Source organism: Pantherophis guttatus, chromosome 3 (assembly GCF_059756535.1).
Source record: "Pantherophis guttatus breed Tessera chromosome 3, ASM5975653v1, whole genome shotgun sequence".
NCBI lineage: Eukaryota > Metazoa > Chordata > Lepidosauria > Squamata > Colubridae > Pantherophis > Pantherophis guttatus.
This window is the reverse complement of record NC_142065.1, coordinates 172957266-172982488: the sequence shown is the minus strand read 5'-3', so window position 1 is coordinate 172982488 and position 25223 is coordinate 172957266. Positions and strand designations below refer to the sequence as shown.

The 25223-nt window shown below is 38.1% G+C and overlaps 1 protein-coding gene across 4 annotated transcripts in view; it reads right to left on the bottom strand.

The window, feature by feature from the left end:
* Positions 1 to 25223, bottom strand: part of SNTG1 (syntrophin gamma 1) — a 235069-nt gene that overhangs the window by 40650 nt on the left and 169196 nt on the right. For all 4 annotated transcript variants that reach the window (XM_060681983.2, XM_034429744.3, XM_060681985.2 and 1 more), the window contains 3 exons: positions 21860 to 21898; positions 1326 to 1442; positions 715 to 786 (listed from right to left, as the gene is read on the bottom strand). In XM_060681983.2, the coding sequence (XP_060537966.2) occupies positions 715 to 786; positions 1326 to 1442; positions 21860 to 21898 (228 nt within the window). The remainder of the gene's footprint in view (positions 1 to 714; positions 787 to 1325; positions 1443 to 21859; positions 21899 to 25223) is intronic.

Sequence of the window (25223 nt, the reverse complement as noted above, 5' to 3'; positions counted from 1 at the left end):
TTGTTTAGCAATGGAAATTTTTGGCTTAATTGTGGTCAAGGACTACCTGTATGGTACTTTTGAATATTATTAATATGAAAAGCCACCGCTGACCACATACTTAAAAAACTGCTGCTTTGATAGCCTTGAGGAGCAAAAAGTTGGATGGTATGTAGAAATGAGCTACCTACTACCCTGACTTTTGTAACCTTAGGATAAAAATAAAGGAGTAAAAGATTTGCTTTGATTTTTCATTATCCCTCATGGCCATTATCCCTTCAAGGTACTCTAGACAAGAAGCATCAACTATGAATACTAGCTCTGTCTTTATTGTGAAGTTACGTTAACAGGATCTTGCAAGTCTGAAAATATTTCTCCCGTCCTTTTTACTCTCCAGAAAACCAGGGAGGGTCACTTCTGAAATGCTTCCCAGGTCCCCTCTTCTTTTGTGGAATGAAATAGCTCTTGCATGATGATTGTCTGGCCTGTGTTCTTCCTCTGGTTTCCCAAAATCATTCCCACATACCATTACAATGGCAGACCGCTCAAAATAGTTTTAGGGCCCTCCTCCCCTTGAACTAAGGGTATTTTGCCATGATCTTAAAGAAATTAGGATATTGTATATTGCAATAATTTCTACCCAGTGTCCATTTCTGTGGAAATTCATCTATGCTTTATATCTAGGCTATTCTTCTTTTTAATTATGTAAATGAAATTTATTTTTATTCTTCGTACCTTGAATATTTTGTACATGATCTCATATACAGAAAATGTTCTTTCAGCCCGGGTCCAGTCCCACGTTGTAACCTTGAATAAAAATGTACACAAAAACTAATTACACTTATTTCCCATACAATTTTGAAAAGCAATTCCACCAACCCACCTACACCTGCATATGCAAAGAGATGGCAAGAAGGCATGCTATGATTTATAGAAAAAAATGGTGATTTTTTAAAGCTATCTAATTTGAATTATTTCTGGCTTTGAATGTACCCTTCTTGGAAGTTGGTATATAGAAAGAGAGCTATTTTTAAGTTGTTCCTGATGAAAACGGAAGAACTGCAAAAGGAGGAAGACTTTCTTTTAATTTATGAATATAAATTAAATGAGGATCTATTTTCAGATCAGTTTTCCATTAAAGTTGTACTTATAAATCATTTCTCATTACTGCTATCATTATTGACTTTTTACCATTATTATCTTTTCTCTGTCATCCTTTCATACTTTTTTTCCTGATACAATATTGAATGAAAATCTCTGAATTAACATAAAACCTCCAAATCAATGTACCTCCCCCTCCCGATCTCTACATTTAATTATAAAGCAAGATACAGAATGATACTTACTGGAGGTGCTAAAAATTTATAAAATGAAGAACCCCTTAGTGCAAGAAACTTTGGTGTGTACATTCGGTCCTGAAGAGAATCTTGTTCCCGTTCCTCAGTCCAGCCCATGTAGACTATCTGGCATAAAAAAGAGCATATTTTTACTTTCTACAGATTATCATTTACAGTAGTGGCCAAAATTGTGGAAACCTTTTGGGAAAAGTGTATTTTTGAGGTTTGATGGCTAATAACACCACTTTTGGGGGGAAGTTTCAAGATAATCATATTCCACTGCTGGAATGGCCTGGGAATAGCCCAGACCTTAACCCAATTGAAAATCTATAGAGCCTACTAAAGAAATTTGTTAGTCAGAAGCGACCCAGCAATAAAACCCAGTTAATAGAATCAATCATTAAATCTTGGTTTCACATTATAACAGCTGCAGAACTAAAAGTCTTGATTCACTCCATGGGAAGATGTTTTAAGGCCGTAATTCATGCTAAAGGTTACCCAATTAAGTATTAACTGACATGGTGATAATTTTTGTATATCTCATTTTTTCTACGTGTTTCACTTTTCTTCTTTATACTGTAACTGCTATTCTAATAGCAAATCCTTTATAAAAGTTATTGCATTACATTCTTGATTAAAGTAACTTTCCACTGATATATAATTTTATGGTACTAATCCAAAAAAAAGTGGTGTTATTAGCTAGTTTTGGAAAATACACTTTTCCTAAAAGGTTTCCACAACTTTGGCCATTACTATATATAAAAGACACACACATTGAATATTCAAGAAGACTATAAACCTAACAGACGATTTACATAATCATACAGAAATTGGAAATTCACTGGATAAAATCACATCTTGTGAAAATCCCCAACTGTGCATACAATATATGATTATGAATATACAGACTCATGCTATATCAGTAAGTAATCACATTCTGAATTTGCATCAGCTTTGTTTGTAACTATAGAGATTAGTAGGCATTTTCACCAGAAGAAAAGAAAAAAAAAAGAAAATAAATAAGTATGCTTGGTTTTATGGTATGATGCCATGAGGATGGAGTTGCAATAAATATGCTTAGATAGGATTTAAATTACCGCTTATGTGATTCTTGCAAAGATGACAACTTTGTTATAGGAAACTGATATTGAATCGTTTATATTTGTCATTCATCAAGTTGTTAAATGATAATAATCCTTAAGTACCTATTAACCTTGTAATGAAAACTGAATCTGCTTCTCAATCTTGAGCAAGGCATTTTGAACCATTATATACAAATAAAATTAACCATGAATGATTAAAATGATTAAAGAGGCTATTTAATACAGTAGTAAGAAATGTTGTTCATTTAAATATGTTTTCTTGAAATAGGTTTATGATACTTGATAAAGATTCTAATACTGTCCAAACAGAACAAAGCAATTTATTCTGTATAAATTCAATGATATTTTGTACAGGATCTAGTATTAAAGCATTCATGAAACTTAACAGCAATTGCCTTTGAAACATTATCCCCTTCTCTGTCTATATGAAATTAGAGTGATTTTACACATAACCCATTCTTTGGTTAAAAATTTATAAACATAAAAAGGCACTTCTGATTCAGACTGCATATCAGCAGTCAAATTATTAATGCAAAATACCAGAAACTGTATTCATTTGCTTCCTCCTAAAGCAAGAATTCAAATGAGGAATTTAATCCTATACATTTGGTTTAGCTTCTGCTGCTATTCCATAATAACATTCATATTGTTGCCACTCAAGGCAAAGTTTCTGTAAAATTACTTCAAAATGATGAAGCACGATTTTTACAAATCAGTAGGATGTTTTTACAATACTAAAATATAATCTGAGAGGATTATAAACCGGATTGTAAAATGAATGTGGAATATTGAACACAGGCATAGTTATTACTCCATCAATAATATTAAGGTTCAGGTCATTAACTCTTCCATCCTCCATCAAAATAGTCTTTCTTCTATTTTTTTTTTAAATTTTTCCATTCTGAATCATCCAAAAAAATGTTTATGCTGGCAACTTCCATCATAGAATAATTCCATGTCTAAAAATGTATACATTACAGTTCAAAAAGCCATCTTGTGAAACTTCTGGTTTGATGTTTTGATCCTTGTATTTGTGATTCACATTAATTTTGACTTTTATTAAAATGATGAATTTCATTTACTCAGTGATGTATCGTGTTATACCAAGAAATTAATGGTAGTACTGAATATTTTGGTCAATGAACAAAATAATGATGATAGCCAGGTATATGTATTAATACGGTTGGTCACACAGTCAGCCAAATGTTTAGACTGGCTTTGTCAAGTCTTATCCAAGGACCTGAACTAAGCAGATGTTATTGTTTAATAATATTGAAGGTACCACCACAGGATATAAAGTGTTCCAAGTAAGGCTACCTTTTGCAATTAACTGATGTGATTTTGTGACAATGCCAATGGTGTTCAAGTGGTGCTCCAGATGTTTTGGAATTATACTCAAGGGTTTTTTTACTATTGGGACTAACTTTTTTTGCTACAATCATTCTACTTCTATTTACATATCTTCATACTTTGTGATTTTTCTCCAGTTCTTTCTCTTCTATTCTGCTGTCTCCAGATACTGCCATGACCACTATCCATACTTTTTTGTTTTATCAACAATTACTAGGTCTGGACTGTCATGTGGCAGATGCTTGTCTGTTTGAATTTTAAAATCCCAGAGTAGATAAAGATAAGGAGATCTCCTTCTTCTTCTTTGTTTTCTATTGCTTTCTATGTTTTGTGGTCCCAACAGTTCTTATTTGCAGGCAAATAGTATTTCTTGCAGTTATTTCAATGCACCATTGTTGCTACTTTGTCATGCCATTGTTTGTAGTCAGTCTCTTGCAGCAGCTAATTAGATGGTCCAACTAGGTATTTCTTCAGCTTCTCTGCAGAGAAGGCATTTCCTGTCACTGTCTTCTCAATGCTGGTTTTGTATGCATTTGTTTGTAAGGCTCTTTTAATGCAGACAGAATTATTTCTTTCTTGCTTTCCTGCTCTTAGCCATTGCCAGGTCTTGTAGTTATCTGCATGGCAGCTAGTATAGTTACTTGCCATGTAATACTTTGCCTTGCTATACTTCTCTTTTATTCTTGTTTGGTTTTTCTCATATCTAGTGTAGCCTCTTTATATTCAGTAAGCCTTCACGGCAAAATAACTTTAGTGCCTCTTCTTCACTATCCTTCAGATAGTGAAGGGTATTCTGCCAATGCCCTTTTTTCTTCTTCAACTGTTGGTGTTCTTGCAAAATTTCATGCCCATCTATGGTCTTTGGTTGCGTGGATGAAATACATGATTCACTGTCATTATTCTTCTGAACTACCTACCCAAGGCTTTTATTTCTGCTTGAGTCCAATCCACTTATATCTAATGCATATCTGCATATCTAATGACTGGAGTTGTCCAGATGTCTAGATGTTAATCAACTGCATATCTAATGACTGGAGTTGTCCAGATGTTAATCACCTCAATAGTATTTCTGCCATTGAGTTTAGATTTTAAGATTTCATTTTTCTGATGTGTCCACTACTAACCTTTTCTGTGATTTCAGTGTGCTTGATTTTGCCTGGGTATTTGTATCTTCATCTAGAGTCTTGATATCATTTTCGTAGGAGATCTTGACTTCTTCAGTTTTCACTATTTTTCTCTTGTTAATGGTATGGGTGCACATTGGTCAAGTCCAAGCTCAATTGCGATCTTGACTCTATATTTAAACAATGTTAAGAAGCAATTCTATTTCAGATTATGTATTATCTATTCATCTTCAGATTTGTTTATTTATTTATTTATTTATTTAAATTTATATGCTGCCCTTCTCCAGAGACTCAGGGCGGCTTACAATGCGTTAAGCAATAGCCTTCATACTTTTGTATATACCTGCTTAGTAGGGCTTTTGTCCCCCCAAGCAGTGCTCTTTTTTTATACAAAGTCAGCTTATTGCCCCCACAATCCAGGTCCTCATTTTACCTACCTCGAAAGGATGGAAGGCTGAGTCAACTTTGAGCCTGGTGAGATTCGATTTGCCAAACTGCTGGCAGCCAGCAGCCAGTCAGTCAGAAGTAGCCTGCAGTACTGCATTCTAACCACTGTGCTGCCATGGGTCCTATTGGTAAGCAGGTAATTTGTCTATAATTGCTTAGTGCTGCTCCTTTGGATCTTTCATTATCAGGTAGCTTTTACCTGAGGTTAACCAATCTTCAATTTCACCTTCTTGCAGTATGTTACTAAAGTCCTTAGCAATTGTGGATATATACCAGTCAGATGGTTCAACCAAAAACCATGCAGTTCATCTTCATGTGGTGTTGACCAATTCTTGATCTTCCTTGCCCTTTTCTCGACTGCTGTTAATACAAGTTTTAAATTTCAGCTTCCCTTCCCCCCCCCCCCCCGTTTACCTCCTTCATCCATGATACACTGTTGTTATATTTCTTTGGGTTGTCCCATAGCTTCTCTCAGAACTGTACTGTTTCTTTTTTATCAGGTGTTCACTGGTTCCCTGTAGCCTCTTCCTTGATGGATTGGTCAAAATATTTCTGATTTCAGTGAAATTGGAGTGTCTGCGTATAGTATGCAATTCGAGCTTCATAACTACTCATTTTCTTGGCTATCTTTGTCATTTGCTGGTTTATTATTTCCAGTGCTTTTATAAATTTGTACACAATACCTTTTCCCTATCTGATATCTTATTACATGACATAACCCTCAATTTATCTATTTTCTTGTCAGAGACTTTTTCTTCATGACTCATGATTTGCCACTGCTTTAAGGTATCTGAGGGGCCATCTTAGCCAATGTATAATCATCTTTGTCTTGAAGGATTTCACCAGCTGCCTCTTATGAAGGCAGGAATAGGATTGAATATGAGTGCTTTCTGTCACTCCCACTAAAGATCCTTGAGCTTCAGAATTACTGGATGGCAGTATATTCTCACCCCACTAGCTATTGTTGGTGGCAGGAAAACTGTTATGCTCTTCTGGCTGCACAGTTATTTTCTCCAATCATTTGCAGAAGATGAGGGAGGGAGGAGGAGAGAGAGATGAAGAAACTTTACTGAAAAACAGTATCTCCCTTTTGATACTTTTTTTCTTTCTTTCTTTCTTCCTTCCTTTCTTTCTTTCTCTTCCTTCCTTTCTTCCTTTCTCATTTTTTCTATATTTCCTCCTTGTATATGAAATAAAACACAGAGAGGAAACTGCTCTCAACTTTTATCAGTGATTATATTTTCACAACATGAAACTACTTTTTACTACATCCCTCCAGCAGTCATGGTGACAATATTTTCTTCAAATGATTTAATGTACCTGTAGTTCCAAACACACACACACACACACACACACACACACACACACACACACACACACACATATATAAACAAACCACCCAAACAATATGAACAGTATACACTATTTATATTTAAACAATGTTCTTATGCTGTACTTGTTATTATCTTCATAAGTTAATATGTGTCTAATTTTAAGCCATCCAACTTCTTTGAAAATGAAATATTTCTCAATTACCTGTCACATGATTTATTTCTAATAAGTAGAAATGTTATCATTCATTTACCACTAGTAGAATTTTATTATGTTTCTTTCAAAATAATTCTATATTTTGTTCAAGGACATAGAACCTTCTTTATCAATCTCAATAGAGTCATTTTACACAGGCCTTTGCTTTGTACTTCTTTAAGTCTTTACTGCAGGATTTATCATATATTAGTATGTTGCATGCTCCTCTCATTGTCCTCTAAAATCAATAGCAGAATGTTTTCCATTGTAAAAATCATAGCTGCAAAATATAAATTAAACCAGGATTACACAGAAGAGACGGGGTGGGTCAGTGGCTAAGACACTGACCTTGTCGATCGAAAGGTCGGAAGTTCAATGGTTCAAATCCCTAGTGCTGCGTAATGGAGTGAGCTCCCGTTACTTGTCCCAGTTTCTGCAAACCTAGCAATTCGAAAGCATGTAAAAAATGCAAGTAGAAAAATAGGGGCCACCTTTGGTGGGAAGGTAACAGCATTCCGTGCGCTTCTGGCACTTAGTCATGCTGGCCACATGACCACGGAGACATCTTCGGACAGCGCTGGCTCTTTGGCTTTGAAACAGAGATGAGCACCGCCCCCTAGAGTCAGGAATGACTAGCACATATGTGCAAGTAGAACCTTTACCTTTACACAGAAGCATGGAAGATTTACTGAGCTTGAAATAAATTATTAGTGCTAAGCATTGGATATAAAGTTAGCTTTGGGTGAGTGTTTAATTTTCTGCAGCACTCACTTAAAGCAATAGCTAATGTCTGCATAGCTAAATAATACTGTATCAACCTCTGTAGCTACCAACAATAGCTTGCTATTTAGTCATGAATACTACAAAGCAGTTGAGATCTTTGAAGACCTAAGTATTCTTTTATTTTTTTGTTTATGCACAAATGACTCAGCCATTGCTTGTACTCTGAAAAATTAATCACTGTAACCTATTCTACTTTAACATTCACAATAACTTGTTTCAACTTTTTTTCAGAAGTTACAAGTCTTCACTTAATCTATCTAAAGATCCTTTATCTCATGCTTTCGCTATACCTATTAACAGAGTGAATTATTTCATTTAAGCTTAAAATCAAGTTTAAAATCATTTTTATTAATGTTTGAGTGAAGGTGTGTTTTCTGTTATGAAATTACATCTCCCAGAAATCCCAGCTAAATATCCTCAAGTTTAAGTCTAATTAATGCTTAGTTGGAATATGTTCTGGAAATCTCACTTTTATTTTCTTGCATTTTGAGATAGACAAAAGATTCTATGCATTAATTAATGTTTTATGATCTCAGATAAATCTGCCTCAAGGGAATATAAAACATATTGCCAGTGATTATTAACAAAAATCTACTGTTTCTGCATCTTATAATATATCACTCTTCAAATATTTTAAAAATTCAAATTTGTGTAAAAAAGAACTAGGTAGATAAACATCGAAGTTAATTGAATCTGACAATAAAGATATAAGATAAAAATGACAACATAATTATGCAGCAGAGAAAATATCATTTATCTTACAAAGAGAAATCAGCACTTCTAGCTGAAAGAGGATAAAATAATCAAGAAATATAATTCAATTTTCAAACTTTAGATTATACACACACAAATTTAATTATAATTATGCTGTTATTATGTTATTATGAGATAAAAATATTTTCTCATTTTACTCTTTTATATAAGAGTAAAATATAAACAGCTTAATGACCTATGAGTATCAGCCATCCCAAATAAACTAGAGAGGAAACACAACTAGGTGAGATAATACTACTTTATTTTTTGTTTATGTTAACAAAATCTTGCAAGTCTGAAAGTGCAAATCTCCCACTGTCTCTTTTTACAGCCTGATCAATTATAGTGAAGCAATTGCTGTGTTCCTCCCCCTCTTGTCTGATCATTTCCTAGGCAGCATCTTTTCCACTCATCCCTCAAGGTCATCCCCACAAAGCATGACTATAAATATATATATATATATATATATATATATATATATATATATATATATATATATATATACACTATATATGCTATATATATGCTATATAAATAGCACTACAAGGAACTTGAGTAGCTAATAAGATGTTGAAGAAGAATTTCAAGCATGCTGTTTGCCTATGCATAAGAAAGTTCAATTTCCAATCCAGATAACATTGCTCAAAAAAATTAAAAGCCGTCTTCCTAGTTTTTGGTAATGATCATTTCATCTAACAATATAACTAATGTAATATTAGTTACACAATTAGGTGCAAGCCCAGGAGAAAGAAGGTTCAATAATCAATTAGAAAACCTCTCAGAAAACTTAGAAGTAAACTGACCAATTCTTTGCTGTGAGGTTTTGATAAGGCGCTGAAATAAGCACACAAAACTAAGCCACTGTCAGTTAATGTTATTTGCAGAGTGCTGATGCCAAAATAAATACTGAACAAGTATTTCTTCAAAATTGCAAGCAGTAGTACTATTATTTATACCAAAAGAGATTTGGATATATTATTGACATCACATTGATCATTATTTCTTTTGATAATGCATGTTTTCATGGGTAAACTAACACATTACATTTTACATACCTACCTTCCTACCTACCTACCTACCTACCTACCTACCTACCTACCTACATTTCTTCTTGCTTACACCTGAAAATTTCTTTTTTAAATTAAAGAAGCTTACTGTAATGCAGTTAAGAATACCCATATTGTAAATAGCACATCAAAACTTTGTAAGCATGTTTTCTCAACTATTTAATTGTTCCTTATTTATATTATGCACACTGACTCCTAATTGTTCACAATGTCTCTGGTTTGTCTTTAGGAGAGCTCTGATTTTGTAAATCCCTAATGTACACTTATGCTTCTCTATGTATTCTTTAAAAACTATGCTAGTTTTTGAAACAGCTCCACAGCTACAGATGTACAAAAAATAAATAAATTGGGATGGGGGGGTGGGCAGGATACTGAAAAAGAAAATATTTAAAAAATATTTGTAGAGTAAAGCTCTGGTCCCGCTGACTGACTCAGATTGGATTTTGCAACATTATCCCAGGACACCTATATTTGCCTTTATTCATGAAAGAAAATACTGTTCTAATGTTTGAGCTAAAGTCTCCTCTCCCTAAAACATTGTTTTCATTTCTTATTGATTATTTTTTCCAAATTCCTGATGATATCTGACAGCTAAACATTTCATAATATCTTTCCTCTTCAGAATCAATAATTTAAAAATATACTTCAGATTTATATTTGAAAGATAGAACCTGACATACACTGAAGTATACTAAATTAGTATTAACATTGAGGGCATAAGGGCAGATATGGACTCAGAAAGAAAACTACTGTAAGATTTGGGGCAGGATAATATATATTTCCTCTCAGGTTTTTTTTTTTAATTAAACTTACAATAGGAGACCATATTTCCTCTTACGACAGAAGTCCATCACCTGAAGCCTGATGAATAACCAATGACACAGTTGTGGAACTGATTCTTTTAAATAAAAACAAAGCTAAATTAAACTAAATCCTATCACATTTCTTTCCCAGATAACTAATATATTCCATTTTCTATTAGATAAAGCATATTTTCTCCCAAAGAGAAATGCAAATTCAGATATTAATGTTTCAATTTTTTAAATACTAAAGTAATTATACCCAGAACAAAGTTTTGTTGGAATCCAAGGATAAAGGAACTTCTCCATTAAGAGTGGAGACAGCAGCCATGCTTGGGTAGTGACTCGTACGATCAGATTGGAGGACTGAGCCTGTAAAATTTGACAAGTCCCGCCTCTGTTGCCAGGGATCCCAGCTTTTGGCTCAGTCCTTCAGACTGGACAGTCGTGTGGTTTTCTGTCTCTGACAATTTTACTAATTTTCCTATTTCTCTTTTTCAGATGGTTGATATCAAGGTTTGACTCGGATTTCTCTTGGACTATTCTTTTGTGAGTGTGACTAATTCTTTGTCCCTTTTTACCTCAGCAACCAGAGTTGCTGGGTTGCTAGGGAGTGGGGGTGAAAAGGAATTCCCTCTTCCCTTTCTATATTAATTTAAAAAAAAACAACAAAAACCTTCCCCTGACTGAAGGGATCGTGGAGCTTCGCGCCCCTTCCTTATTTGGTCAATCCCTTACCTCACCTTAAATATATTGTGATAGCTGGAGGAGTGTTTGTGCTCCCTACATTGTGTCCCTCTAGTCACAGAGCTCCACATTATAGCCTGGAAGCCATTTTGTCTCATTTACTGCCATTGAATTGTAAAGGAGATTTACCATCTCCAGCCTGTGTCTTGGCTTGCTTTATTATCTGATTGCCCTTTTCGCAGCATTTCCACTTATTTAATTGATTTGAAGGCTCTGAGGCAGTTTTGTCTTGCGGAGTTTCGCGCCCCCGTTTTTGATTGACAGGCGGCCATTTTGAGTAGGCATTCACCCGAAATCGCTGCGGAGCCTCGCACTCCCCTTTTTGATTGACAGGTGGCCATTTTGAATGATCATCCACTCAGAATCGCTGCAGAGCCTTGCGCCCCCTTATTTGATTGACAGGCGGCCATTTTGGATAGCAATTTACTTGGAATCGCTGCTGAGCCCCTGTTGCCAGGGGATTTCAGCGTTAGAGTGTATTTTATTCATTTCTCAGCAGAGGCACATTGAAACTGGTCAGTTTCAAAGGTTAGTGGAGCTTTCCGCTCCCGGGGGTGATCCAAAGTCACCGTCTTAGCCGGTGGGATCCTAACAATTAAATAATGATACCAGCTGTGGAGCTTTGTGCTTCCATATCGATTCTCCCAACAACTATAGCCATAAACTTTTCCATTTGAGGAGTTGTCTCACTCCCTGATTCTTGCCGCTTGTCGGCAGTTTTAACAAAGCGCAGAGTTGTCCCTGCTATTTTAAACTGCCTCACAGCTGATTGAAGCTAATTAACATTTTCGCTATGAGGTTTGACTCTCTCTGGCTATCTCCGTTTATCAGAGCTTTTAGCAGAAGCTACTTTCCCCCTAATAGGCTGTTAAAGCGCTACTGCTGCTTAGCCTAACTGCCTCTCAGCTGATTGAATTTGGGGCTGGCTGTGAAGTGGAGTTTCACACTCCCAAAGGCTTGCCGCTTGTCGGCGTTTTTTACAAACAGGCTTACTGCTTATTAACTGACTGAGACTAATTGTGTGTAGTCTCTTTACTCTGACAGTGCTTTAATTATTTGGCCAAATTAGACTATTTAAAACAGATCTACCTTCATTTGAGACTGAGCAGTGCTTCAGTTTTTGACAGTTACGACAGCTTGAGCTCTTAGGTGACTGCTCGGCCGCCATTTTATTTAAGGGCAAGGGCACAGTTTTTTTCTATTAAGCCTCCAATCCTTAGTTCTATGCCGGCTATAAGCATATTCTGCCCTTATAAACTAAGATGCTACATCTGGCTACTGGAAATTGAGTTGGCTATATAATTTCAATCTATAACACATTTATACTGATTTAAACTACCTTTAAATTTACATTACCCTGTTACAGGGCTGATAAAATTTTAGGGGTGTCCTTTCAACCCTATTGATTGATTAAGGCCAGACATGCCTAAGGCTCTGGCCAAGTCAAAACATGGCCGTAGTGCCATAGTGCGTGAGCAGTCAGTGGCTTCTAAGATGGAAGCTTCCAAGCATACACAAGGGGAAGGAGTAGCAATTAAGCCTTGTTCTGAGGCTCCTCCTAAGAGCAAGGAGAAGCTACTAAGAAAACCTATTGTCAAAGACAAAGGCACTGGTTCTGCCCCATTGGCTATAACCATTGGGTCTCCAGGAGAATGTAGACATGCCTCCTCTCTGACCCCGGATCAGATGTCAATGCAAGATTTCCCACTATTAGTTGAGTCATCTGATTTATGGGGATCTCCTCCTTCTGTTCGGAGTAACAATAATGTGGAGTCTAGCGCTCCTATCCTTATGGTGGCACAGTTTGTGGATAGCTAGCTGTGACAGCTTTCAGAGTTAGAGTGTTTTCTTTCATAACTGATTCTTCGGATTTGACCTTGGATGTCGTACTTGGCTATTCTTTTGTTTGCTGGACATTCTGTGAACCTTTTTACCTCAGGAAGCCTCAGATTACAATTCTGAGGTCTTGTTGAAGCCATTCTGCCATTCCATCCTTTCATCGAACTGGTAAGTTTCTGTACATTGGTGGAGCTTTCCGCTCCCATGAGTGGCTCAAAATCACCGGCTTTGCAGGTGGAGCCCTGCATTTTAAACAGTGGCTTCTCTTTGTGGAGTCTTGCACTCCCCACGGTCTTTGGGCAGCCATTTTGTCACTGCCAGCCGCATAACTGTTAGTGGAGTTTTTCGCGCTCCCTGCCTCTTGCCGCTTGTCGGCCTTTCACCGAGGCGTGGCTTTTCTCCAGCAGACTCAATAGAACCACTTCTCAGCTGTTTGAGACTAGCTGCCGGGTTCTGAGTGGAGTCTTTGCGCTGACTATGACCACTTGTCGGTTCTTTTCCTCCAGGCTCTGATTCTTTCCTGCAGAAATGAACAGAGCTCTGCCCGCTGTCACTATTAACCGCTTCTCAGCTGATTGACCTTGCCGCCGGCTTCGAAGTGGAGTTTTCGCGCTCCCTGGAGTTTGCCGCTTGTGGTCAGATCACAAGGGCTTGGTGAACTGTAAAATTGCCCTGATTTATTCCTGCTCAGCTCTTTGATTTCTCTTACCGGTCTGCATCTCAGCTGTTTGATATTGCTGATCTGCTCAGTAACGGAGCTTGGTGATCCCTGAGTTGGCAGTTTTGGCTGCCATTTTGTTTAGGGGTGAGGTGACACGTTGAGCTTCTCTCAGGCCTCCAGTCTTTCTGGCTGTCCCTGCTACCCTGGCCTAACCTTGCCTTCAGCCCTTTTGGCAGACATTGCTGCACCTTACAGGCTTGGAGTTAATTGCCTTCTCCTTTCTCTGTTGGTGCCTCGCATATTTATCACAGGCTGCATCTAGAATTTGACATTCCCCTGATACAGGACTGCCTTGCTTAACACGGAATCTATTTTCCACTCCTTAGGTGTTATACGGCCTATCATGCCTAAGGTTCTGGCCAAGTCAAAACATGGCCACCAGGCCACAGTAAGGGAGCAGTCAGTTGCTTCCAAGCATAAAGATGCCAAGCACACGCAAGGGGATGGAGTATCCATTAAACCTCAGTCTAAGTTTTCTGCTAGACGCAAAGAAAAGCTTCTACGGAAGCCTGTAGTCAAGGCCAAGGACAGTGGTTCTACATCATCTATAACAGCCAGGGTTTCTCCAGGGGAACATAGACGTGACCCCTCTCTGACCCCAGATCAGATGTTGCTGCTAGACTTCCTGGTGTCAGTTGAGTCAGCTGATTTATTGGGATCTCCCCCGTCTGTGGGGTATCAATGCTGTGGAGTCTAGCACTCCAGCTGGGTGGAGGGTTTATCCACCTGTATCTTATACTCTGGTTTGAGCATCTATGGAGGCCAGCCCAGCCCGAGACCATGATTCTACCTCTTTACATCCAGAGGACATTCAATGTATGATTGCAGCAATGGTGCAACAATCCCTGTCGGCTCATTCTTTTTCGACTGCCAGACCAATTACAGTGTATTTGGTCCATTCAGACCATTTGGCTTCGCGCAGATGGTGGCGGTCTCCAGCCAGTTCTAGGGGCTGCCTTTTCTTTGAACCGCAATGGCTGGTGATTACGACTGATGCCAGCACGCTTGGCTGGGGAGCCCACTGTCTAGATCAGGTGGCCCAGGGCACTTGGTCGACACCCGAGTCATCATTAAACATCAACTGGCTCGAGTTACATGCAGTTTATTTAGCCCTTCGAGCCTTTCAACATCTAGTGTCCGGATCTCACGTCTTAGTTCTTACAGATAATGTGATGGCAAAGGCGCACATTAATCGCCAAGGGGGCACCAGGTCCAGAGCCCTTATACGGGAGGCCAAGAGATTGGGTTTCTGGGCGGAGCGCCGGCTGGCTTCTTTGAGGGCAGAACACATATCAGGGGAATCGAATATATGCGCAGACTAGATAAGCCGACAACTAATTGATCACGCAGAGTGGCGTCTGAATCCTCGTTTGTTCCAGGTTCTGTCCTCCCGGTTCGGCACTCCAGTGGTCGATTTGTTCGCATCACCAATGAACTCCCAACTTCCACGATTTTTCACGAGATTTCCAGCACACCAGGCGGAGGCTGGGGATGCTCTGCGCTCCCGTTGGCCCCACGGGTTGCTTTATACATTCCCCCCCAATTTCCCTCATCCCGAGGGTTCTGCAGAAACTCATACAGGAACAAGCGGAGTTGCTCCTTCTAGCTCCACACTGGCCGCGAAGGTCGTGGTTTGCCGACCTTCTGCAGTCGCCAGTGCCTTCCCCCTGGAGACTTCCCTGCCCGTGGATTGCCTATCTCAAGGGGCGATACTGCTCCCGGATCCCCAGTGGTTGCAACTGACCGTTTGGAGATTGAGTGGGACGCGCTGCTGCGTGACAATCTCCCGGCCACGGTCATAAAGACCATTCAGGTGTCTAGGTAAATACGGACCGTATTTACTCAGCCACTTGGCGGGCATTTTCTACTTGGTGTAACCTGCACGGCGTTTCTCCCATCCGGGCCTCCATAGTTCAGGTTCTCATGTTTTTGCAGGACGGCTTAGACAAGGGTCTCTCTCCCAATACTCTCCGACGACAGGTGGCGGCTCTCACTTCAGTCCTAACCTACAGCTCCCTTCCTTCATTGTCACAGGAGCCTTTGATTCGTCGCTTCCTCAGAGGAGCCTCTAATTTATGCCTGCTGGTGTTACATAGGTACCCTACTTGGGACCTTTCTATTGTTTTGACTTCTCTCACAGGTGCACCGTACGAGCCATTGAAATCTACCAGCCTGCGGCTTCTGTCTTGCAAAGTGGCCTTCCTAGTGGCGATTATGACAGCTAGGACGATTTCGGAAATTGCAGCGTTATCGATGAGTATCGATTTATGTGTCTTCCATGCAGATTGTGTGGTCCTAAGGCTAGATCCTACTTTTGTTCCTAAAACTAACTCTGTGTTTCACCACATAGGAACTTATTCTTCCAGACTTTTGCCCTCAGCCAACCACTCTGTCAGGCAAGAAGTGGCACAAGTTGGATGTCCGGAGGGCTCTCCGGATATACCTCAACAGAACGGCAGCGATCCGGCATTCGGAGTCCTTGTTTGTCTCCTTCCTTCCTGTTTCCTTAGGTTCTAAGGTATCCTCATCTACCATCAGTCGCTGGATTCGCCAGACGATTGCTACTGCCTACGAGCTTCGCTCTTCTCCTTTACTGGCAAGGTTGATGGCGCATTCAACATGCAGCGCAGCAACATCCGCGGCCTGGGCCATGCAAGCGTCATGAGTGGACATTTGCAGAGCGGCAACCTGGACTTCTCCTTCTCCTTTTGTTAAGCATTATAAGTTGGACAGGTTTGCCCCACAGGAGGCAGCCTTTGAACGTAATGTGTTACAAAGGGTTATTGCGGGAGGAGAGTCATTGGCCCAGACTGAGCCCTCCCTTGCCTAACACTGTGAACTTGGGTATGTCCCAAGCATGGCTGCTGTCTCCACTCTCAATGGAGAAGGGGCGTTGGTCCTACCTGACACGCTCCTTCTCATTGGGTGGAGACAGCAGCCATCCCCACCCGTTTTCAATCTGGGTCTTTGGGGTATTGTTTTTTTCTCTTTCTGGTACTCTTCACAAATGTCTCTGCCACACGACGAGCCTTTTTCCTTCCGTCTTCACCAAAAGCTGGGATCCCTGGCAACAGAGGCGGGACTTGTCAAATTTTACAGGCTCAGTCCTCCAATCTGATCGTACGAGTCACTACCCAAGCATGGCTGCTGTCTCCACCCAATGAGAAGGAGCGTGTCAGGTAGGACCAACGCCCCTTCCCTAAACTATCACCCACATACAAACACCAGTGATATTTTTATGGGCTGAAAATGTTCAAAATATAACCTCTATAAAAAGTCAACGGAAGCCTTTAAGCAGAGCAAAGGGGATTTGATTTGGAAGGACAGAAAATCAGCAGCAACGCTACATTGTTAAATTTGAGAAAAATAACCTAGCTTGGTTTCTGTGAAGAATATATACCATGGAGAGGTAGAGACAATACAATCTGCCTTGGAAAAGCATGTCTCTGAATGCATGAGGTATAGTGCAAGGAACCTTTATTTTCACCAGGAACAAATGCATAGACTACTTTCTGTTCTATTGTCACAAACAAAAGCTAAAGGAGGTTATTTACTCTAGTTGTGGATACTGCAAGGAATAAACTCTGAATAACGTTTCTTTTGATCAATATTTTCCTTAAGTAGAAAAATATCTATCTCAGTTCCAGAAAAATCAAGGAATTGTATTATGGAAGTCTTTGATATTTATTGTGCCTTTCCCTTCCAGACAAATAAGAGATGCACAAGATATTAATTTATTTATACAAGCCACATTTCTTAAAATAATGGCTTTAAAAAAATTCCCTCCTGTTTCTCTCCAATTTTATTTTTGAGAAGATACTCAAAATCATCAATTGCAAGCTTGATTTCTTGTTAACATCACCATAATTTAGCAAAATATAAAACACATCTCGCTTGAGTGGGGAAAGTTTGATCAAAGCCTTTCTTCTCCAATAGTACATTTCTATTGTCCTGGTGTTCATGTTCTTCCTCTTGTGAGGAGATATCCAGCCTTCTACATCACTTTATTTCTATATCTTTCAGCAAATGCTATAAAGAGAATTCTCACCTTTTCCACCAGCACAAAAATTAGAAGAGACTTATGTACAGATGCTACACAGATATAGAAATCTCTTCCACTCTTGGAATGCCACATTATGTGATGACAGCTGCAAACAGCCCAGAGGAAACCAACTTGGGTGATTCTCCTAGCATGGTTGAATAAAAAAACCCACATTGCTTCAGAAATCAGCTTTGAGGGCATGCTTCTTTGATTCTTTGCTGAAGTGAACAATCTTTGAAGATTTGAACTGCCTAATTGTGTATCTCAAGTAAAGTAAAGTTCTTAAAATGCATAGATAGAGGAGTCTGCAATATTTAACTATATTTATCAAAATAATTATTGTTGGTTCTTTAATCGTAAATACTTCTTACATCTACTGTCAGTAAGAAAATCTGCCTCAGCAGAAATATGGACCAAACGTAAATATTAAGAAATTTAAAGTCCATAATTTCTATAAGCTAGATGAAACTATAAGATGCATGTATACCATATTTCACAGATTGGTCAATAAGTAAGACTTTAAATTGCTTCGACGCAAGGCACTGATAGTTTTTCTATCCTGCAGCTCCTACAATAAACAGCATGGCTGTTATTTTAGGCTATATATTTGGAGGTTTGTGGCACTGGGTTGAATGTATTCATTATTATTTGACAGGATTTCAATACTCTAATATAGGGAGAAAGCAAAATAATGCCAGATTGCTTTCAAACTATATTAAGAATGTCAAAAGTATCTTTCTTCACTAATGTCTTCTAAAAGCTTAACTATACAGCAATAAAATAATTTTCCACATAACATTTTTTATTGGAACTTATCCTTCAATATCTATCTATCTATCTATCTATCTATCTATCTATCTATCTATCTATCTATCTATCTATCTATAACATTTCACCATATATTATAAGACATGCCTTACAAAGAGCAACAGTCTAAAGGAGACAATTCACTGTTAGTTTTGCCTGATTTGAAATTCTACCCCAATATTTTTAAATCATCTTAAAGAATAAATAAGAGTCTATTATTTGGTTTTATAGATAAACTCAGTGTCTAATGGATAATCAAAGATGACCAATAATCAGATGTTTCTAAAAATCTTTTTTTTATATATTATCATGAAAAATACATTATCATGAAAAACAATACAACTTGTATGTATGAAAACCTGTAATACTTTCAGTAACCCATGACCTAAAATTAGTTCTACAGCTCTCATTGCAGCTCCTACAGCATTTCTATGTTCCAGTACTGAAATCTTCAGATGCGGAGAACCTATTTCCCAAGTATGTTTAGAAATGTCCAATTAGGAAACTGACCATCAACGTTATGTCTATGCTGCACATATTTTAGTAAGAGTAATGGAGACAGAAATATAGAGAAATGCCTAAAGGCGTTTAGAACTTTTGTCATTATGCCTACATACTAGTCTGGAAAAGCAACAATGCAGGTAACAATCCTCCAGGAATCCCACAGAGAATCACAGACTGATGTCCTATGGCTTTTCAAGAGAATTTAAAGTGGTAATGATTTTTTTCCATTTGTTCTACTCCCAAATCTCTTGCAGAAATCCTATTGTTTCATAAACAAAGCCTTTATAACAAATGCAGTCCAAGCTCCCATCTATGCAAAACAATCAATGTTTAGTTGCAGACAGCTGACAATGCAATATGCAGGAATTATCACTGCATAATTGACACCCTGGTGTGCATTTCTGCTTAATTTAACAGCAAGAATCCAACTCCCCTATGTGTTTTTATACATACTTAGCATTGTTGTTTCAGCTTTGTGCCTTCCTCTTCATAATGAGGCTGATCACTGTGTTCTTTGATAACAGATGGTTGCAGGACAAATGTATTTTTAGATGTAGATGTTCAATACATGTCAGTCTGGGAATGCAGAATTTGAATTTTGAACATCAACAGTTATAAAAAATTAAAATTATTTTTATCTAGTAAAATACCTAAAGAGTATTTTATGAATGTGTTCTCTGTTTTTTCAGTCTATTCCCTCTTGACACATTCTCCTCTCCACCCCAACACTTCAGGCCTAATTAATTAATTGACTTGTTATGCTGGCTACCAGCTTCACTAGCTTCAAAAAAGGTTGGACCAATTCATGAAGTTAGAGTGATCAATAACCTTGATGCAGCATGGCTCCCTCTCAGATCCATCTTCTGGGACAATAGGACAGTTTGTTGGCCACTGTTAGAACAAACTTTTAGTATATTTGCTTGTTCCGCTTTCCTGTTGTTTTCCAATATACCTGTTTTTCCTTTGATAAATAAATACCAGGAAAATAAAAGTGCTATTACAGTTGTTATAATTAAGCCACTGCCTTATTCTAAAGACAAACCTTTTTTAAACATGTTTTGAGATTATCAGCATAAATCTTCTGATAGTGTGAATGTGAAAACCTACAAAAACAAATTTTCAGTTCAAAAAAGAAATTTGGAAGTTCTATTTTCTTTCTCCCTTTTTAAGAGCATGAAATAAAGTTAGGAAAGAAAACATACTTCAGTCATATCTTCAGTCATATCTCAGACACTGAAATTTAAATGATGTAAAAAAACATTGACTGTCTTTTGATCAGAGTTAAAGTTAGAACTTTACCACCAATTTCAAGATGCTGGAACAGCAATAAACATTATTTGAAGCTCTACAAAGTGCAAAAAAGAACTTTAGGCAGAGATAATTCAAAACCTAGGCTTGATGCTGTTGTGAGTCTCTTTATTCTGAAGGGCTTCTTACATAAATATGGATAATTGTTGAAAATGTACTGCTTTTCCAACTACTTCCATCTCTCCCATGTGCTGACCTTTTTAGTTACTGATAAACAGCTGTTCAGGAGTGATGTATTCCAAGAAAACTAACACACCTGTGCTTTGTGTCCTAATTTGTCAAGCCAAATATAGAAGCCAGGGGTGGGTTCTAAATTTTTTTACTACCAGTTCTGTGGGTGTGGCTTATTTTGTGGGCATGGCTTGATGGTCATGTGACAATTCTTTAGGATTTAGCAGAGGTACTGGTCTACCAGGCTTTTAACTGCTTGCAGAGCTGTACCAGTCTACTCATTTGTTTTTGGAGGCACCGGTCTACCACCATACTGCCTTTTAACACTGATCAGCTGTAGAGCGGCTCTTTGAAGCCCCATGGCAAAAGTTTAAACAGCTTTTTTCCTTCTAGCCGATCAGCTGGGACTCAGGAGGCAGCAGTAGATTGAGGGTGGGGCCAAATAAAAGGTAAGAATAACGCAGGAGGCAGCGGGGCAGGGGGACAGAATCAGTTCGGTGACGTCATATCATTACCGCTACCGGTTTGGCGGAACCGGGCAGAACCGGGCGGAACCCACCACTGATAGAAGCCCTCATATGTCACCTTCTTGTTGTCTAATAAAGCCTTTTCCCTTCAGAATACAATAGAAATTTTCTTTTTAAACTGGCCTTTTTTTAACTGGCCTTTCATACACACACACACACACACACACACACACACACACACACACACACACATGCACCCTCTCATTATTATGACCTTTAGCTGTGTGAAATGATGCCTCATAGGTCTTTTTTTCGAACCAAGGTACCTCAAATGGACTATCTTTTAAAATATTCCTAAAATCTGGGAACCATCACTCTGGGGGAAGGCACTTTGGGAAAGTTGAGGCTGCTTCAGTGTTACAGATTTCAATGGTGGGCCACTACTGTGATCATGTGATCTTCATTTTCAATATTCCATGACATCTCAGTCAGTTTTTCAATCTCTCTCTCCCTTCTCTACCCAACAACAGCCATATTGCATGCCTACTGGAAAGGAATTGAGCCCAAATTTTCTGTTGTTCAGTGAGACATTTATTAAGTGAGTTTTGCCCCATTTTACAATCTTGCTTGTCACAATTAAGTGAATCACTGCAGATGTTAAGTTAGTAACATGGTTGTTAAGTGAATCTGGATTCCCCATTGACTTTGCTTGTCAGAAGGTCAGAAAAGGTGATCACATGACTCCAGGACACTGCAACCATCATAAATCTGAGTCAGTTGCCAAGCATCTGGATTTGATCACATGATCACAGAGATGCTGCAACAATTGTAAGTATGAAAAATGGTCATAAGTCACTTTTTTCAGTGCCATTGTAACTTTGAATGGTCACTAAATGAACTGTTGTAAGTCGAGAATTACCTGTATTTTACCAGATATAGAACAACTGTGAATTAAAGTTTCAAAACATATATTCATTCCTTACCTGCTGGTTTACGGGAAAATTCCTGTTGATTTTTTTAATCTATAAAAGTAAAAAGAAAAATGGATTAATAAATAAATTGATTCAATTATGATTCAGTCACATGGAACAAAATGGCATTATTACATACTTCCTCTGTGAAACTGACATATATATTAATAGGTTGTTTGTTTTAAAAATGATTTTAAGGTGTGCAAAGGGCAGAAGGGATAACCTTGGGGAACAGGGGAAAGAGCTACATTCAAGACAACAGTGAGATAAAAGGTATCTGAGTCTGGACCAAAACTGAAACCTAATAAGTGTCTCAAGACCACCATCAACCTCTGTTCTCATGAAGCCAAGGGGGAAGTTCATTCAGACTTGCAACACCCTGTTACTATAATCTTATAATAAAAATTAATATGCAGATGCTTGGCTTCCTACTCTGGTCTATCTTGGTGGATTGACAAAGTGCCATTCTTGAATTTTGTACTTAAATGTCCTATTATCAAATGTATCATTATTATTGCTCATATTATTATTATTCTATTAAAGTATCATTTCAGTTTACTTGATTTTATATGAATTTAATTTTGTAAATGTCTGCTAAATAATCTTTTTTCTAAACATCTCATATTTTGTATGGCAATAATCAGAAGAAAATCTATATTTTTATTCAGAGAAAAAGTAAAATAGACTGAGAGGTAAATACTGAATAGATGAATGCTAACAAAACGCTATCACATAACAGACGTGACCCAGCTTCCTGCTTCCAGAAACTATTTAAAAAAGAGAAAAATAACAAATCTCCAAAGGATGATATTCACCTGGCTTTTGAGATCTAAAATAGATCTGAACTCATTCTAGGTCAATATGTATTTTCTATACCGTCTCTATTGAGCTCACAATGCAATTCTACTCCACATTATTCTCTGGTTAAAAATATACTGTCTTCTTGGAGAAAACTGTAAAATACTTCTGAATACATTCACCTTAGGCACTTCCAGAGAAAGGCAGAATACAGATAGAACAAAACAAAACTAAGAGTACAAAGTAAACAACTCAAATATATAACACACACAAAAAAGAAAAGACACTAAGCTGAACCTAACTCTATGTTTTTTTAGACTATTGCCTGTTTTTAACTATCCAGCTTTTGTACAAAGATTGGAGCGGGGGTGGGGGTTGTTACATGGAGCAATCCAGATTGGTAAACCACATATCTCTGTGTGATATAAGGCAAAAGGACAAAAGCAAAATGTGCCCCAAATAACCTTGTTATCTTCTGCAACCCATTAGTGCATAAGATTGGGGGGGGGGAATTTAGCATTGCTTCAATTTACATATCTTCTTCTTAGTTTACACACACACACATACGTTTACAAGTGCATCATTGATCTGGCAACAATTTATGAGCATACCTTTTTAAAATAAGTCATATAACACCAGGAAAATTATTTTTTTCCTAGAAATTTATTATTGTTCTTAGACTTTATATAGTTTAGGAGCTTAATAAATGCTTTAAAGGAAGAGTTTTCATGTTCAAAGGACAACTATAAAAAATGTCATTTATTTATTTATTAGTTAGGCATAAACATTTATTTCCACAATTAAAGTTAAGTAACAGTTCTTTCCCATAAAAAAGAATATGCAGTGGACAGCATGAACATTCCTTTTGGAATGCTATTTCTAAACAACTAAACATTAAAACAACAAAAACAGGTTATTCTGTTTAAATGTTTTGATTATAGGAATGTGTGTGTGCATGCATGCACATATATTTCTCTTTCTCTGTGTATTTACACACACATACACACACTGTAAATGGTGCTGTGCAGTGGTGGGTTGCCCCCAGTTCTATAGAACCGGTAGTAAAATCAGCGGGAGGCCCCGCCCACCGACCCCAACATCATCAAAATGCTTCTGCGCATGCGCAGAAGAGCGTGCACGTGCATGAGTGAAGCAAGCACACACGTGTGGCCCCGCTGTGAACTGGTAGTAAAGGTATGTAGAACCCAACCCTGGTGCTGTGGTCAGAATGCAGTATTGCAAGCTAACTCTGCCCACAGCCAAGAGTTCAATCCGGAGAGCCTCAAGGTTGACTCAGGCTTCCATTCTTCCAAAGTCAGTAAAATGAGGATCCAGATTGTTGGGGTAAAATGCTGTCAGTGTAAACAGTGCATAGGAGCTGTAAAGCACTATGGGGCAGTATATAAGTCTAAGTGCCATCGCTATATATGTAAAACAGTGTCCTATTAGCTGGAAGTAGAAATGGAAACCATTATATTAAAAGTTGGTCCTTTGTCAATCATAATGGTATCTTTCCACAATGTTGCAACAATCTGCATTCCTTGCTGTGTTGTAAAGTATAAGTATACAAGCTCTGAATTTTATCTAAAGTATGGTGTATTCATTTCTCAGAATTTCATATATTTTTACCAATAGCTGTTTGAACTGAACTCAATATTTAAAAGATCCACTAGTGTGTCATTGTGAGAATTCTTTGTTTTCCAAAGACTAGTCACATCACACAGTAGCTGGTAATTGTACACAATTTATTATTGTGGCTCACATCTCTCCTAGCATTAGGTTGTCGTTCTGGGCTAACTCCATCTTCCTAATCCTAACCCTTGCAACATAATACAGTTACATAAATACTTAGTCCATAGCTCGTGGTCCTGGCAGTTCACCAATACCCTTCTTGCTTTCTGTAATACAGTAATTGTGCATTCCAGAAATTGCTTCCTGATTTCTCATCTACTTGTTTTGTTTCTTCTTTTCTCTTGTACATACCCAAGGCTTTTGTAAGCTAAGGGCCTGGGTGGGTTGAGTCTGCCTATGGACATCACCTTGTTTCCCAAAATGCCGGTATGGCTCAATTAGCCAGATATCTGCAACAGTACCCTGCATGCTTTTGTCTTGGGGAAGGGAATGATTGACTGACTGAGCTCATCTTCTCTCAAATTTCTGAGATTGTAAACTTTTACTGTCCTTTGAGAAAAGCAATGAGCTGAAGATATCCTTGGGGACGTGGGAGTGGAAAGCATTTCTTCCTGGCTGCAGCTGCTTTTCTCAGCTGCAGACAGCAACCCCAGTTTCATACCTTTATATCCCTCCACACTTTTAGAAAAGCAACATTATTTTCTTCTTCCCTCTAACATTCTTTTATCAGGCAACTGACAATCTTTAGCTAAATTTCCTACCTTGCCACATTCATAACAGAACCTATTCTCCCTGTGGTTTGTTTGATCTCCCTTGATGGGAAAAATGTTGCCTTTCCTCAGGTACTTCCTTTTTTCTTTCCTTTTTCAATCTCACTGTCTCTGTATAGTCCTTCCAGGTACATTGGTAAATGTAGCGTTGAAGATCTTGCTGTGAAGAAGAATCT